This window comes from Schistocerca serialis, chromosome 4 (assembly GCF_023864345.2).
Source record: "Schistocerca serialis cubense isolate TAMUIC-IGC-003099 chromosome 4, iqSchSeri2.2, whole genome shotgun sequence".
Classification (NCBI taxonomy): domain Eukaryota; kingdom Metazoa; phylum Arthropoda; class Insecta; order Orthoptera; family Acrididae; genus Schistocerca; species Schistocerca serialis.
In genome coordinates, this window is record NC_064641.1 from 482,120,541 (window position 1) to 482,138,140 (window position 17,600).

General features: G+C 40.7%; 1 protein-coding gene across 1 annotated transcript in view; it reads left to right on the forward strand.

Annotated features, from left to right (window-relative positions):
- Positions 1–17,600, forward strand: part of LOC126474556 (uncharacterized) — a 234,788-nt gene that overhangs the window by 160,780 nt on the left and 56,408 nt on the right. The window contains exon 8 of the mRNA XM_050102031.1: positions 8,250–8,377. Within this exon, the coding sequence (XP_049957988.1) occupies positions 8,250–8,377 (128 nt within the window). The remainder of the gene's footprint in view (positions 1–8,249; positions 8,378–17,600) is intronic.

Below are 17,600 nucleotides of genomic sequence, written 5' to 3' on the forward strand. Positions count from 1 at the left end.
ACAAGACCAGATAGCACATAATAATAGTCAAGTACAATTAATACACACATTCACTATACAGAAGCAAATAGGACACACAGTATACAAACTTTCTATCTTTGTTTCTCAGTGATTACTTCAAGAATTATTAGCTAGAAACCTACTAAGCTGATTTATTCTTTTTGTTATGATGGAAAAGAAATGTGATCCCACAAACTAGCCCTTTCATTGAAACAACAAAATTGTATACACTTTCAAATTTATGTATCATTAAGGTAGGATTGGACTACTCTTTCAACTTGAGATCATTAAGTTTGTACTATTTTAACACTCTTTACCCAGACAATAACCTCTACAAAACAGAGACAATTTCCAGTAAACTTTTACTTCAAACAACCTTTAGACAAAATGTTTATAGTACCATTTGTGAAACAAGTAAGTTTTGAAAACAATTTTAAATCAGTAAACATTAGTACTCTCTTTTCCAAGTAATACTCTTTCCTAAACTGATTTTTAAGTTCATTTTCTAGTTACATTTCAAAACATTCAAACATGGACAGTCACTGTTATGTGTACAAGAAACATGTAATTCTTGCCCAGCACATTAAGTGTACTGGCATAAAACTTTGCCACGCATCAAAAAAATGCACCATAGAATTGTTAATGCTTTTTATGCAAACAACATTCTCAGATGTCATTACTTAACTGTGAGGATCCTACTTGGAAAAGTGCATTGGATGGAAACTTTATTCAAACACATTTTTGAACATTAGGATTATATTTCCATAAAACCAAACACAACATTACTGGTTCATACATTAATACATTTCTGACCTTTCGTGAGTGTGACAAAGTGGTTGCACAATCGAGGTGGCGAGTGTGTGGTGGCTAGGTGGTCTTTCCATTGGCAATAATAAGCTCTATTTACCTCTTCTTGGCATTGTTAATAATAATTTTAGAGCTTTTCCCAAATCGAGAGCACCATTTTACAGTGACATATTAAATCTGGGGCCATTCCATTCCACTTGTAATACTATAAGCCTCACCTGCGCTGTTTGCTCATCAGTTAATTGCTGTCAACTCCCCACTGTGCTCTCTTGTTTGGCACCTAGGCGAGCACCACCTTTCCTAGCACACCAACTTGCTTCCGTTGCAGAGGGGAACTACATTGGGTTTTTCTTTATATAATGCAAAGTTCCTATGTATGAACCAGTTACAATGTAGTTACCAACAAACATATTTTTAAAAAATCTCATCATTTAAGCATATTAAGAAGTCAACACAAATAAACATAATTAAATACTGCTCTCCTCCAAATAATAGAAAGAACTTGACTTGCAAAGAGTAAACATGTCATAAAACCTTTACACTTCTTTAAAATAGATCAAAGACATTACATATTAGAGAATATATAATTTGCATTACCCATAATAAATCAATACAAATTATTTACAGTATTAAACTGTGGTTTTACAGGCTTACCTAACTAAAAGTGCCAGAACTGTTGACTGCCAAACTTGTCTCTATCTGCGCATATTGAACAGTACTGATGGTGTAATGTGCAACTCAAACCATAGCCACCATAATGCAATTCATCTGTCATTTGTAGCTGACCCCATTTATGTTAAGATACTTACAGCATCAGCTATTGGTGAAATTTTTGTTAATACTTTTTTTCCCCATGACGTTTCCCCCTGTGTCAATAATATGCTGTTCAGATTTTACATAATTCTGAGCGGTGGTTCTCTTCTTACAACATTTGGAAATTGGAACTTTAATTATGGACACACTGTATTTTGTTATGTTTAAAGGATTACTCTTGAATGTAACTTATTCATTTAAAATATACTTGAACAATAAACAACAGCAACTTAATGAGCAAAGAGCAATTAGTACATGCAGTATTATTTAAAACAATACATGGAACATATGAAAAAGCACCTTGTGCAACATATAACAACAGGACATAGAAAAATAGTTAACTCTCAACATACATGCATAGCCATAAATCAACACCGTATATACAAGGGTTAGATATAAACAGTTACATCAAACTAATATTATCAGTATAAGACATAGCCATGTACGTGTAAGGAAAACATTATAGTAGGCAGAATATAAAATGTGTAGCAGGTTATTTATGAGTCCATAGTATGTTTTTAATAATTTGTCTCTATCTACTGTAATGAATATCAACCTAATTAAGAATATGTTCAAATCTTTTTTAGAATAGATATTGTTTATTTGTTGCTTTCACATAAAGGATTTGTCTGCAGCAACTCCCAGAAATGTGCGATTGTATATCTCATGCAGGAAAGAACATTAGTCTGAAGTTTTGTGTCTGGGCTGTTCTAGTAGTATTTATCTGCAAGAGTTTTCACTTACAAACAGGTTATTGGCACGTAAGTATTTTTTAGCATTTTCAGTGCTCCACCAGTAATTTGTTTGCTTCACTGTAAACTAGAAGAAACCATTGTCAGCATACATAATAACATCATTGCTTCCTGTTACAGTCAAGTCATGTATATGTAGAATGTGCTGTCCCTTAAGACACTCCATACCTCACTTGCTGAAAGTCTGAGCAGACGTTTTTAACTTTATTAAAATCAGTGCAGAGCAAATTATTTGAAGTGTCTTAATATAGTGTAACCTCAAATGTGTTTTTGCTGTGGTTTCTGTGCTTTGTTAAAGAATGAAGCAAATTATTTGAAATGGCTTAATATTGTGAAAAATTAAGTGTAATTTTTGCTATGTTATCTGTTCATTGTTAAAGGTAAGATATACAAGTCATATAATGTAATCATAAATTTTTTCCTAGTTTAGTTTGACAGTATTATTTTCCCTTCTTAATCCAAACCTATGCTTTTAGTAACTAAACTTATAATTGGGGCACTGAATGTCAATAGTCACACAAAATGTGATAGGGTACTGGCATTGGTGCATTGGCACAGGGAATGGAGGTGGCTGTGAGTGAGGGGCTGGAGGAGAATGAGATGAGGGTGTGTTTTAAGGACAATTTCCACATACATTGTTCATAAAACTGTTATTGGAGAGAGGATACAGATGCCACAGGTTGCGATGCAGCCAGAGAATACAACCATGTTACACTCAGAAACATGTTCCAGCAATGGGGTTCAACCTGCTCTTTTACACATTAGTGATTTATTTGGGTGGACAGACAGATGGTTGTCATCTCTCTGCTGAAGTTGTAGGAGAGCACAATCTTGGCTCCTCCCCCCCCCCCCCCCCCCCTTTTTTTTATGGCCAACTCAAAAAGTCTACTGCCATCTCTGCATAAGGGTTAGTTATCACTAAAGTGGGGTGTCACAGGATGTGGGTACTGTGATGTTTGCGTACGTCTGGTTAAAGTTAACCATTAATATGTGCTCATCTTGAGATAGATTGGGTCAAAAGTCAAATGATGGTTAATTTTTTGAAGGGCAGAGGAAAGAAAAAAAGTGCCATGGCAAGAGACAAGGGAAAAAAACATCTGCGATAGTTAGGTCGGGTGCTAAGAGCAGTAGTGGATGTTTTGCTGCCTGCGACAGGTCATGCAAGGGTAGGCTTTGTCAGTGGTGGGTATCAGGCATGTCGATACCTTTCACGCTGTGTGGTGCTGTTACTCCGCGGCTGCCACTGGGTGCTGGTGTTGATCTCTCGGTCCTGTAACTGTTAGATTGATCAGCCTAGGGCAAAGGCAGCTTTCCCAGGCCATCCCATCCAATCCTGTTACTGCTGATCCCATCAAAGAGACAATTGGAGAGTACACCTCTTATCACTCAGTATTATCCTGGTCTTGTGTGTATTAATCAGCTACATCGACAAGGCTATGACTCCCTAAAATCATGCCCTGAAATGAGGTCCATTTTGTCCGACATTTTGCCCACCACACCTAGAATAGGTTTCCTTCACACTCCCAACGTTGGCAGTATCCTTGTCAGACCCTATGCTGCTTCTGCACCGATTTCCCTACCCTGTGGCTCCTATCCTCGTGACCATCCCTACTGTAAGACTTTCCCTCTGCATTCTCCTCCCACAACCCATACCAGCCTTGTAACTGGCAAAACATATACTAGAAAAGGGAGAGCTACCTGTGAAACGACACATAACTAGCAAAACATATACTTTCCAAGGGAAAGCCACCTGTGAAATAATGTACGTCATGTACCAACTGTTATGTAAACAGTATTCGGCCTTTTACATTGACAGGACTATCAAGTTATTAATTACAGTGAATGGGCATAGGCAGAGGGTGTATCTTAGCAGCACACAATGCCCTGAACCTGTTTCAGAACATGTTATACAACATAACAGTATGACCTTGGTGTCTGTTTCACCACACATTCCATCTGTATTTTTCCCTCAGACACCAGCTTCTTAGAACTCCACAGCTGGGAACTGGCAATACAACATATTCTTGGTTCTGGCCATCCACCTGGCCTTAATTTACATTAATTTCTTCAGTCTCAGCATTTCTTATCAGGAACTATTCCTTTCTTCACTCCCCTTTCATTTTCTATATCTTTTATTTCCTGACCTGTCTATTCCCCCCTTCCCTCCACTGTCCCCTGCCCCGTCCACCTCTGCCACATACAATGCAGTTAGCTTTCCATTCATATTAACTCTTGCACTATGTGTTGTCAGTAATCTGTGTATTGTTTATTACCCTGTCTTCGACCTTTAAACTCTTGGGTTTTCAAGTTTTGTCAGATGCTGTCCTGTCCAGCAAGTCTCCCCTGATCCCGTGTTCTGGGAGACTTTTCCCAACTCTTCTCATTTCCTAAACTTCACCAGCCCTTCTCATTCATCCCTCTTCCTTGTCCTTCAACTCTTCTGCCAAGAGGAGGAGCCACTGACTACAGAAGCTAGCAAATGTCAATACCTTTATATGTGTGTTCTGCTGTCACTTGGGGAGTAGTTTGTTTGTTTGTTTGTTTGTTTTTCATATATTCTTAGGGGGAAAAAAGGACGGGTATACACTCGCACACACACACATATCCATCCACACATATACAGACACAAGCAGACATGTCTGTGTGTGTGTGCGAGTGTATACCCGTCCTTTTTTCCCCCCTAAGCTTGTGTCTGTATATGTGTGGATGGATATGTGTGTGTGTGCGAGTGTATACCCGTACTTTTTTCCCCCTAAGGTAAGTCTTTCCGCTCCCGGGATTGGAATGACTCCTTACCCTCTCGCTTAAAGCCCACATCCTTTTGTCTTTCCCTCTCCTTCCCTCTTTCCTGATGAGGCAACAGTTTGTTGCGAAAGCTTGAATTTTGTGTGAATGTTTGTGTGTCTGTCGACCTGCCAGCACTTTCATTTGGTAAGTCACATCATCTTTGTTTTTAGATATATTTTTCCTACGTGGAATGTTTCCCTCTATTATAATAATATATATCTAGCAAGATATGGTTAAGTACAATTCACCTTCTGCAAAGAATATGACTGGCAGTAATACTTCATGGCTTGGTAACAAATGATTGATTTACACATTTGAGCTACTTATTTAAAGTTTGGAAATAAAATATTTCTGTTACGTTTTCTGAGATTGTGTAATACAAAATGGAAATTCTTAGTGTTTATGAATTTTAGTTAAACTTTGTTACACTTCTTATGTAATTATTTCATGACAAATTCTTGGATAAAAAAGGTATTAGAAGAACATCACTTCTAATTTTTATTGTTCTGAAACTTTAAAACATACTCAAATTACATAGACAACTAGTCTACCTGAAATCACAAAAAAGTTTGTTGTCATTGTCATTAACCTGTCTGCTGAAGATTTTACTTGAAATTTCAAGTCTCACAATCTGTCTCAGTTTATTAGGCATCAAATTTTTAAGTTTTTAGTTTGTGGGCCATTCGACCAACTTTTCATTTTTTATTGACATAATCTCCTGAACTGTGGTGCTCATCAAATTCAGCAACATTTTTATGTTGTTGATAGATTTTGTGGTCTGAAGCTTAGAGAAAACCAATACTAAATACAATGCACTATTCTCACGCACTAACCACAATTGACTGGTATCAGTCAAATAGAGCACAAAATTTCTACAGAAACCAGAAACCTATGTATTGTGGACAACCTCTCCCAGTCTTGGCAAAACCCGCATCTATGAAATGCATAATTCATTTGTGGTGTTGAAAGCATAGTGTGGGGTAAATGCAAGATGTGAAGATGTTTGTACATGCCAAGCATCACCAGTCAGTCAATAAGCAGCACACAAGTGTCAGATGTGTTGCAGTACTGGAGGCAGACAATTCAAACACTTCCTGGAATTATGATTTCACTTATATATTCTAGGATAACATTACACCTTTTTCATATGTTTTAAAAAAATTGTGCTTTCTGCAGTGGTTGATTTATATCTTCTTTTATTTTACACACATCAAAAAAAGTTTTGCATCACCTTGGTTCTGAGAGTTCTGGAACCTGTACAGAGAATTGGAATAGAGATCAACATAAACATCATTTCCGCCCTTTTTATTGCTCATGAAAACCACACTTTGCATGTTGTACTGCCATTCAGCGAGACATTCAGAGGTGGTGGTCCAGATTGCTGTACACACTGGTACCTCAAATACCCAGTAGCACGTCCTTTTGCATTGATGCATGTCTGTATTCGTCGTGGCATACTATCCACATGTTCATCAAGGCACTGTTGGTCCAGATTGTCCCGTTGCTCGACAGCAATTTGGCATAGATCCCTCATAATGGTTGGTGGGTCAAGTTGTCCATAAACAGCCCTTTTCAGTCTATCCTAGGCATGTTCAATAGGGTTCATGTCTGGAGAACATGCTGGCCACTCTAGTCCAGCGATGTTGTTATCCTGAAGGAAATCATTCACAAGATGTGCATGATGGGGTGTGAATTGATATCCACAAAGAGGAATGCCTCACCAATATGCTGCTGATATGGTTGTGGGATGGCATTCACTTATCGTACAGTAGTTATGGCGCCTTCCATGACCACTAGCAGCATAGATCAATCCCACAGAATGCCACCCCAAAACAGCAGAGAACCTCCACCTTGCTGCATTCACTGGACAGTGTGTCTAAGAAGTTCAGCCTGACCAAGTTGCCTCCAAACATGTCTCTGACGATTGTCTGGTTGAAGGCATATGCAGTACCCATCAGTGAAGAGTATGTGATGCCAATCCTGAGTGGTCCATTTGGCATGTTGTTGGGCCCATCTACACCACTCTGCATGGTGTCGTGGTTGCAGAGATGGGCCTCACCATGGAAGTTGGGGGTGAATTTGCACATCATGCAGCCTATTGTACACAGTTTGAGTCATAACACAGCGTCCTGTGGCTGCACATAAAGCATTCCTCAGAGCCATAATCCATAGGCAGCGGTCATCCTCTGACAGAGGCTTCATCAAAAATTGTGTTTTACTTGAAATCTTGTTATACTTGGACCCACCCCCTTTTAGCTATAGTATAACCAAAAAAACTCATTAATTACTCTTGTTCCTCATGATTCTAGCCCCACATATTGTGGGGAACTGTGGCAAATATCCTGGCTAGACACAATAATATGCTGTGACACAGAACACTTATCATATATAACTTTTGTAGACTCTACTATGGATGAATTTGTGCTGCTTCTACTTTGGAAATCAAACCATGTGTCACCAAGAAAGTTTCTTGTAAGACAATAACCAATTCTATGATGCTTAAAAAATGAGATAAAAGAGAAGCCAGTCTTTACATTTTCATGTTGTCTGCTTATCCTTTCTTTAGTACCCACATCATTCTTGAATGCTGTAGGTATTTTGGAAAGCTATCAAAGCTAAATTACTCATTTAATGTTTTAGGCAGGGGTAAGTACTGGACATTTACATTATGAAACTGGTAGTATCAAATTACCTAGCCAAACCCTTACAATAATTTCAGCTTTCATGGCACAAGGCAATATTTACAGAGTGTGAAATTTTACAAAATAAAACACACCTAACACAAAATAGCAATATTGACTAATAATTCCATCACCCTGTCAATTTTTCATCCTATCAGTATTGTATAGATCTTGCTCTTTGCAAAATATGATTTACAGTTTGTTGCCTTAAAATAAATATTTCACTATGCACTGTGCAAAGAAAGACTAGATTGGTATAAATTGCATAAAAGAATGAAAAAGAATACTTTATTGGTTCTAAAAGTGTAACAACATTGTTTAGTCACTTCTATATTGGAACCTCTATATTGGAACCTGTGCAATAACTGCTTGATAGAGAAGCCAGGTGTTAACAGAATATTGCTTGCAGGTTGGAAACTGGCTACGTATATACACCGGAAGGTGATGTTCTTCCAGTTGAATGGTGTGACCTGAAACTATATCAGCATGGGGAATGTGGTATTCCACCTGTGGACCATGCATTTTCATTTAAAGCAGGTAATAATTTGATGTTAATGAATTATTTCAAACAAGTAGCAACATGTATGGCTCATAAATTTTGAACTATTGAATAATCTTTCTTTCTAAAAGACAACTGCATTCACTCTCAATGGACAGCTGTAGTTGGCATAGTGTTAACTCATTTGTTAAGTAAAATGGAAATGATCCATTGAATAAAATATACAGTAATGATCTGACAGGAGAGAGGAATATGAATATGAACATAGAGTACGAACAAATATTGTATTATGCCCTATGTTCCAGAGACAACTTGAAGGATCAAAAAATCTTTCAAATGGAACACTATAGGAAACTTTGCAAAATAAACAACTACTTTCCTGCTTCTTAGTTTTTGAGTCAAATTTATCTTTAAATTAGTATGAGTAGAAGTAGAATACTTTATTATGATTAACAGTGCTTAGTAATTATGCTGTTTAAACTGATGATGGAAAGTATTTTATGATATCAAAAAATAGTTATAGGGAAGACAATCCTCCACTCAGCTTTAAGAAAAAGTTAGGTATGCACATAAAAAAGAATAATAGTAACTTAGGTTTGATACTTATCACTATCAGTCTCTTCCTTCGAGTATATCTGTGCTGTAATCATACAATTCCCAACTAAACAAGTTTATGATGTACACTTTTAGTACATTGGCAAGTAATATGCTATTTAATCTTGAGTCATTAAAAGGGAGACTTCTTCTTAATTTTGGATTTATTGATCTCATAATGTATATGATGTGAACCACTTGATCGAAGTACGAGTTGCAGACAGGTGCAACAAAAAGACTATCAAACAAGCTACCTTTGGCCAAAAAGACCTCCTTCCAAATTAGACACACCCAAATGCATCTCACACATATATTACCACAGTTTCTGGCTGCTGAGGCCAGACTGTAAGCATCTGCACAAGATGGCAGAAGCAACCTGGATGGGGGCAGGATGGGGGTGGGATAGCAGGGTAGAGTTGTGGGATGGTAAAGTGCTGCTTTTGGGAGCATACAGGGATGAGGTGGAGAGAGGGTGGACCAACTAGTGCAGTCAAGAAGTTATATGAATGGCAGGTGCGGGAAAGGGGGGGGGGGTGGGGGGGGGGGGGGGGAGGGCGGCAGTGGAAAGGTGAGAATTAAAAATGCTGTGGATGTATTAGTGGAACAGAAGGCTGTGTAGTGAGGGAGTGAGAACATGGAAGGGAATAGGTGGGTGAAGAACAATAATTAACGAAAGTTGTGGCTCAGAGGGTCATAAAAACTGTAGAACATATCACAGGGAGAGTTCCCACCTGCACAATTCAGGAAAGCTGCTTTTGGTAGGAAGGATGCTGGTGTCACAGCCTGTTAAGCACTCATTAAAATGAAGAACATTATGTTGGGCGACATGCTCAGTAACTGGGGAGTCCAAATGTTTCTTGGTCACAGTTTGTTGGTGGCCATTCATGTGAACGGACAGTTTGTTGGTTGTCATGCCCACATAGAATGTAGCACAGTGACTGCACCTTAGCTTATAGAAGACATGACTGGCTTCACAGGTAGCCCTGCCTTTGATGGGTTAGGTGACTAGACAGGAGTAGGTGATGGTGGGAGGATGTATGGGACAGGTCTTGCATCTAGGTCTATTACAGGGATATGAGCCATGAGGCAAGGGTTTGGAAGCAGGGGTTGTGTAGCGTTGGGCAAGGATATTGTGTAGGTTCACTTGGTGCTGGAATACCAATGTGAGGAGGTGGCAAGAGTAGTGGGTATGACATTCCTCATGGCGTACAGAATCTAGAACCTAAATAGACCCGAAACACAGTTATGAGCCTTTCCTCCAAAAGCCTTAGCTCCACAGAAATATCAGTCCATTCCAAAGGCCTCACCTTTTGCTCCACTTCTAAATTCAGTCATGCACGACTTGTTAAAGACCTTCTCTCCTTCATCCAGTCCCTGCAGTGTAAACTTTTTTCACCACCAACCCTGACACTCACACTCCACCAAAGAAACCTGCCTGACTCAATTCACTCCTGCATCCAACCATCATCCACCCCCACTGCCCCAAAATCACCCTCTGTTAACTTCCCAGATTTTTTTAACCTTGAACCTTGCCTCATCATCATTCCCAAAAATCTCTCAAAATGGAAGATAACCTAATATTTGCAGAAAGAACTGTAATTCACCATCTAAAAACTGACCACAATCTTGTAATCCTACCGGCTGACAGAGGCTCTACCACGATTGTGTTGAACCAAAAAGATTACCCGGCATAAGGACTCCACTAGCTGTCAGACTCATCCTACAAACTCAGCCACATTGAGCTCATTCCAGAAATCCAGCAGGATATCCAGTTTCTCCCCAAATCCTTAGGCCCATCCCAGAATCTCTCCCCAGAGTCTATCTCTTCCTCACCCCTACCACTCCCCACACTCCATCCTTCTATATGCTTCCTGAAGTTCATAAATCCAACCAGTCAGGACACCCAATTATGGTCAGTTATTATGATCCTACTGAGAGAAGCTCTAGTCTCACAGACCTACACCTTCAGCCTATTACCTGCAACCTGCCCTCCTATATAAAAGATACTGATAATTTCCTCCTCTGACTCTTCACAGTTCCTGTTCCTTTATTACATGGTACCCTGCTTGTCACTATTGATGCCAACTCCCTTTACACTAACATCCCTAGTGCCCATGGCCTTTGGTGCTCTTGAACACTACCTTCCCCATGCCCAATGGATTCCAAACCTACAACCTCCTTCCTGGTCACCACCAACTATATCCTCACCACAATTATTTATCCTTTGAAAAGATCACCTACAAACAAATCCGGGGTATGGCAGCAGGCACCCGCATGGCACCATCTTAGTCCAAGGTATTCATGGACCTCCTAGAGGAATCCTTTCTAACCACCCAGAATCCCAAATGCCTCACCTGGTTCAGATTCACTGATGGCATCTTCATGATCTGGATCAAGCGTGAGGATACACTGTCCATATTCTTCCAGAACCTCAACATCATCTCCCCCATTCGCTTCACCTAGTCCTCCTCAACCCAACAAGCCACATCCCTCGATGGTGACCTCCAGCTCAAAGGTGGTTACATCAGTACTTCCATCCACATCAAACCTACCAACCACCACCAATATCTCTGCTGTAACAGCTGCCACCCATCCCATATCAAAGAAGTCCCTTCCATACAGCGCAGCTACCTAGGGTCTTCGCATCTGCAGTGATGAGCAGTCCCTCTTGAAATATACCAAGCACCTCATTGAGGTCTTCACAGACCACAATTACCCTCACAACCTTGTACAGAAACAGAACTCCCATCACCACTCACCTCCCGAAGTCCCATCATCTGGCCACAGAGGAGTATTCCCCTCGTGATTCAGTACTGCTCAGCTCTGGAGCAACTGAATTACACTATCCACCATGGTTTCAACTACCTCTCATCATGCTCTGAAATGAGGAATGTCCTACCCACTGTCCTTCCCACCCCCCTCACAGTGGTATTCCACCACCCACCGAACCTACACAATATCCTTGTCCATCCTACACAACCCCTGCTCCCAACCACTTGCCTCATGGCTCACATCCCCGTAATAGACATAGATGCAAGACCTGTCCTATATGTCCTTCCACCACCACCACCACCACCACCACCACCACCTACTCCTGTCCGGTCACAAGCATCACCTATCCCATCAAAGCCAGGGCTACCTGTGAACCCAGTCACACACAGCACAGTGGTTGCAACTTTTTAAACAGAGCCATGCATAACCCAAGTACCTAAAATATGAGTAACCACTGGCAAAGGCACAACAGGTTCGCTCATATGAACTGCTGTGGCGGGCCTTGACATCTGCATTCAGCAGTGCTCACTGTACTACAAATTCATCTTACCTCATACGAACTGGGCAGCCAATTAGCTTGCCTAAATATGCATAATGTTATACTACCAACAGCAACTTTTCTGAATTGCACAGGTGGAAACTATTCCTGCAGTATATCCTATGTTCCTGTAACCCTCTGGCATCAACATTTGTTAGTGATTGTTCTTCACCACCTATCCTCTACCCTGTTCTCACACCAGCACTGCACAGCCCTCTGTTCCACCTACACATCCCAGTCCTTTTACTTCTCTTTTTTTCTGCTGCTGCTTGCCCCCCCCCCCCCTCTACCTGCCCCTCCTGGCTGTATCTAGCTGCCCTATCCTCTCTCCACCTCATCCCTGAATGCTCCCATAAGCAGCACTTTATCACCCTCCACCCCTATCCCGCTATCCCCCTCCCCCATCTTCCCAATACCAAGATTACTCCTCCCATCATGTGCAGCTGCTTGCAGTCTGGCCTTGGCAGCCAGAGATAGCGATCATGGGAGTGTGAGCACTGTGTGTGTGTGGAGGGCGGGAGGGGGGGGTCTTTTTTTTTCCTTCGGGAGAAGGCCTTTTTGGCCAAAAACTAACTCTATCCTAATAATAATATAGTTTTATTATATAAAACTGATGCTAATACTAAGTTACAACTTGCCAAAATTATCATTTCTTCCCCCATGAATTCTTGTACTGAAAAGTAGCATTTCTCTCTCTAAATTTACTGCAGCAGGCTTATTTTTATATCATCTGCCTTCATATTATGTAAGTTTTAGTGTATTAAATTATTATATTTTTTCTTCCTTCTATACTATAGAATCTGTGCACACAATGTCAACTAGTATGTGATAATCATAAAACTTTCTCTCTCTCTCTGAAGACTATACCACACCTATTGACAGACTGGTAGAGACTGCGATATGCTATATTTAGGTACAGCACTTGTGTCAGCATAGTTTTTCTGATGTTTGCATTGCAATTGTGAAACTGTTTAATTTATCTGATAGGGAGTTGATATGTTTCTTCCAATATAACTTTTTGTTTGCCTTTAGTCCAACGAATTGCATCGTAACTTCTTCCATAAGTTGACTGTTAAGCTGTATTATAAGCTCTACACACATTTGTTCTATGGACATAGAATTAAAATCATCTTAGTTGTACTTCACATTTCATAAAATACATTTCAGATACTACCATTGTATTTAATATTATACAGGGGCAAAAAAAAAAAAAAAAAAAAAAAAAAAACATTATGTCTAGACTGACTATTAAAGGAAGGAAGGAATATGGAGTCAAACATCCCATCAACATCAATGCCATTATGGAATCAGCCTTAAGTCAAGATGGACAAAGATTGTGAAGAAAACATTGTAGTGCCTCCATTCACATCAAACCTACCAACTACCAACAATAATTTCACTTTGACCGCTGCCACCTGTTCCATACAAAGAAGTCGCTTCCATAAACCCTAGCTATCTGTGGTCGCTGCATCTATAGTGCTGAGCAGCTCCTCTCCAAATATGCCGAGGGTTTCACTGAGGCCCTGACAGACCAAAATTACTTTACCACCCTTGTTTAGAAATATACCTTCCATGCCTTGTCCTACCACCTCTTACATACCCATCTCGGGCCTCAAAGGAGCACCTCTCTCATAACTCAGCACCACCCAAGACTGGAACAACTGAATCACATTCTCCATCAGGCCGTTGACTACCACTCATCACGCTCCCAAATGAGGAGTACTCTTCCCACCCTCCCACAGTGGTGTTCTACCACCCACGAGACCTATACAATACCCTTGCCTGTTCTTATTCCATCTCTCCTCCTAACCCATTGCCTCACGCCTCGTATCCCTGCAATAGACCTAGAAGCAAGGCCTGCCCCATACATCCTCCCACTATCACCTACAACATTCCTGTCTCAGACATCTCTTACCCCATCAAAGGCAGGGCTACCTATGAAAGCAGGTATTTGATTCACAAAGTGAACTTCAACCAGTGTGCCACTTTCTAGATGGACATGAAAACTAACAAGCCATCTTTCGCATGCCACCACCAAACTATGGCCAAAAACAGCTGAACCATCCATTTTTTGCTGAATATGCTGCCCAACACAATGTGCTTCACTTTGATGACTGCTTCACAGCCTATGCCTTCTGGATTCTTACTACCACCACCAGCTTTTCTGAATTGCACAGATGGGAACTCTCCCTATAACATACCCCTTGATTCTGTAACCCACCCTGGCCTCAAAATTTGCTAGTCCCCCTCCCCCACCCACCCAATCCCTTCCCTGCTCTCACTCCAGCACTACACACTCCTATCCCACCATTGCTCCCATCAGTCTTTTACCCTTCACTGTTTCTCTCCTCTCCCTCCCACCACCCAATCCCAAGGACAGATCACAACACTGCACCTAGTAGCACCATCCTGTCCACACCATGTCCTTGCACACTCACACATGCATCACAGCACCTTCCCCCATCCCTACCCTGCTATCCCTTTCCCTCTTCACCTCATGCCTCATCCTTACCCACGCCACGCACCCCAGCAGATTGCTATTCATGACAGATGCAGAAACAGTTGAAATCAGGCGCTCCTGTGACCAGAGACAGTAATATGTTTGAGAGTTGTACTTGTGTGAGTGAAAGATGGACCTTGTCCAAAAGTTTCATATTTTAGCAGTAATTTTCATTATACCTGTCTGTGACTCCATGTCTCCTCTATGTGGTGAGTAGCTGTCTATCCTTTCCATGTTGTTTTTAAACTGGTTGTGGCCTTAGATTATGATAGAATATCTTTGTCATTAGTCAACACCCACTGAAATAGTCATAATCAGTTTTACATTACAAATTGTACTGATCAGCAGAAGTTAGATTTAAAATATGGATGAGTTTACCAAGTGAATGTATGCATTTAATGGATACAACAGTAAATATTACAAAAACTAAAGTACTTCTACACCATGAACACTGATACATCTGATGAAGATTCCCCTACAACATATACCATTTCTCAGTTTACAGTATTTCCAAATGCCTTTCAAATTTCTCTCTCACAGACAATGGCAATTTGTTGTACAGCTTCAAGCCAGTATAGTTGTAGTTGTTTTGACATTTGTACTCAGTCTGGTGCACTCTATGTTTAGGTTCTTTTCATTTCTGGTATCATGATTATGGGTAGTGCTTCTTTGGGGTAAGCTCTGTGAGTGATTTTTTTTTTTTAATTGCGAGAAAGCGGACTTTAATATATTAACTTAGCTGAAAAATAGCCAACATGATTCCCAATTTGTATTATCCCTGATTGTCCTGGTGCTTTCTTTTCCCACACGAGCACTGTCTATGTACTAGGTGAGTTGCTCTAAATAATATTTCCATAGACCATAACCCCCGGGTTCCACTGTCACACACAATACAGCATGTACTGTGAGCTGTTGCCTATCCAGGCTGGACAATAACACTATGGGAGTTGTCAGCTTAATATCCTACAGCCACTATGGTAACATGAAGTGTCGGCTTTGCTGCCAGAGGTGTGAGAATTAGTACTTCCATTGGTGGTATTGTTTCTTCTCCCACTAGTCACTATACCCACTGATTGTCACAGCAGTATTCTATTCATCTACATTTACATCTACATCCATACACCGCAAGCCACCTGACGGTGTGTGGCAGAGGGTAACCTGAGTACCTCTATCGGTTCTCCCTTCTATTCCAGTCTCGTATTGTTCATGGAAAGAAGGATTGTCGGTATGCTTCTGTGTGGGCTCTAATCTCTCTGATCTTATCCTCATGGTCCCTTTGCGAGATATACGTAGAAGGGAGCAATATACTGCTTGACTCTTCGGTGAAGGTATGTTCTCAAAACTTAAATAAAAGCCCGTAACGAGCTACTGAGCGTCTCTCCTGCAGAGTCTTCCACTGGAGTTTATCTATCATCTCCGTAATGCTTTCGTAATTACTAAATGATCCTGTAATGAAGTGCGCTGATCTCCGTTGGATCTTCTCTATCTCTTCTATCAACCCTATCTGGTAGGGATCCCACATTGCTGAGCAGTATTCAAGCAGTGGGCGAACAAGCGTACTGTAACCTACTTCCTTTGTTTTCGGATTGCATTTCCTTAGGATTCTTCCAATGAATCTCAGTCTGGCATCTGCTTTACCAACGATCAACTTTATATGATCATTCCATTTTAAATCACTCCTAATGTGTACTCCCAGATAATTTATGGAATTAACTGCTTCCAGTTGCTGACCTGCTATTTTGTAGCTAAATGATAAGGGATCTATCTTTCTATGTATTCACAGCACATTACACTTGTCTACATTGAGATTCAATTGCCATTCCCTGCACCATGCGTCAATTCGCTGCAGATCCTCCTGCATTTCAGTACAATTTTCCATTGTTACAACCTCTCGATACACCACAGCATCACCTGCAAAAAGCCTCAGTGAACTTCCGATGTCATCCACCAGGTCATTTATGTATATTGTGAATAGCAACGGTCCTATGACACTCCCCTGCAGCACACCTGAAATCACTCTTACTTCAGAAGACTTCTCTCCAATGAGAATGACATGCTGCGTTCTGTTATCTAGGAACTCCTCAATCCAGTCACACAATTGGTCTGATAGTCCATATGCTCTTACTTTGTTTATTAAACGACTGGGGGAACTGTATCGAACGGCTTGCGGAAGTCAAGAAACATGGCATCTGCCTGTGAACCCGTGCCTATGGCCCTCTGAGTCTCGTGGACGAATAGCGTGAGCTGGGTTTCACACGACCGTCTTTATCGAAACCCATGCTGATTCCTACAGAGTAGATTTCTAGTCTCCAGAAAAGTCATTATACTCGAACATAATATGTGTTCCAAAATTCTACAACTGATCGACATTAGAGATATAGGTCTATAGTTCTGCACATCTGTTCGACGTCCCTTCTTGAAAACAGGGATGACCTGTGCCCTTTTCCAATCCTTTGGAACGCTACGCTCTTCTAGAGACCTACAGTACACCGCTGCAAGAATGGGGGCAAGTTCCCTCGCGTACTGTGTGTAAAATCGAACTGGTATCCCATCAGGTCCAGCGGCCTTTTCTCTTTTGAGCAATTTTAATTGTTTCTCTATCCCTCTGTGTCTATTTTGATATCTGCCATTTTGTCATCTGTGCGACAATCTAGAGAAGGAACTACAGTGCAGTCTTCCTCTGTGAAACAGCTTTGGAAAAAGACATTTAGTAATTCGGCCTTTAGTCTGTCATCCTCTGTTTCAGTACCATTTTGGTCACAGAGTGTCTGGACATTTTGTTTTGGTTCACCTACTGCTTTGACATAAGACCAAAATTTCTTAGGATTTTCTGCCAAGTCAGTACATAGAACTTTAC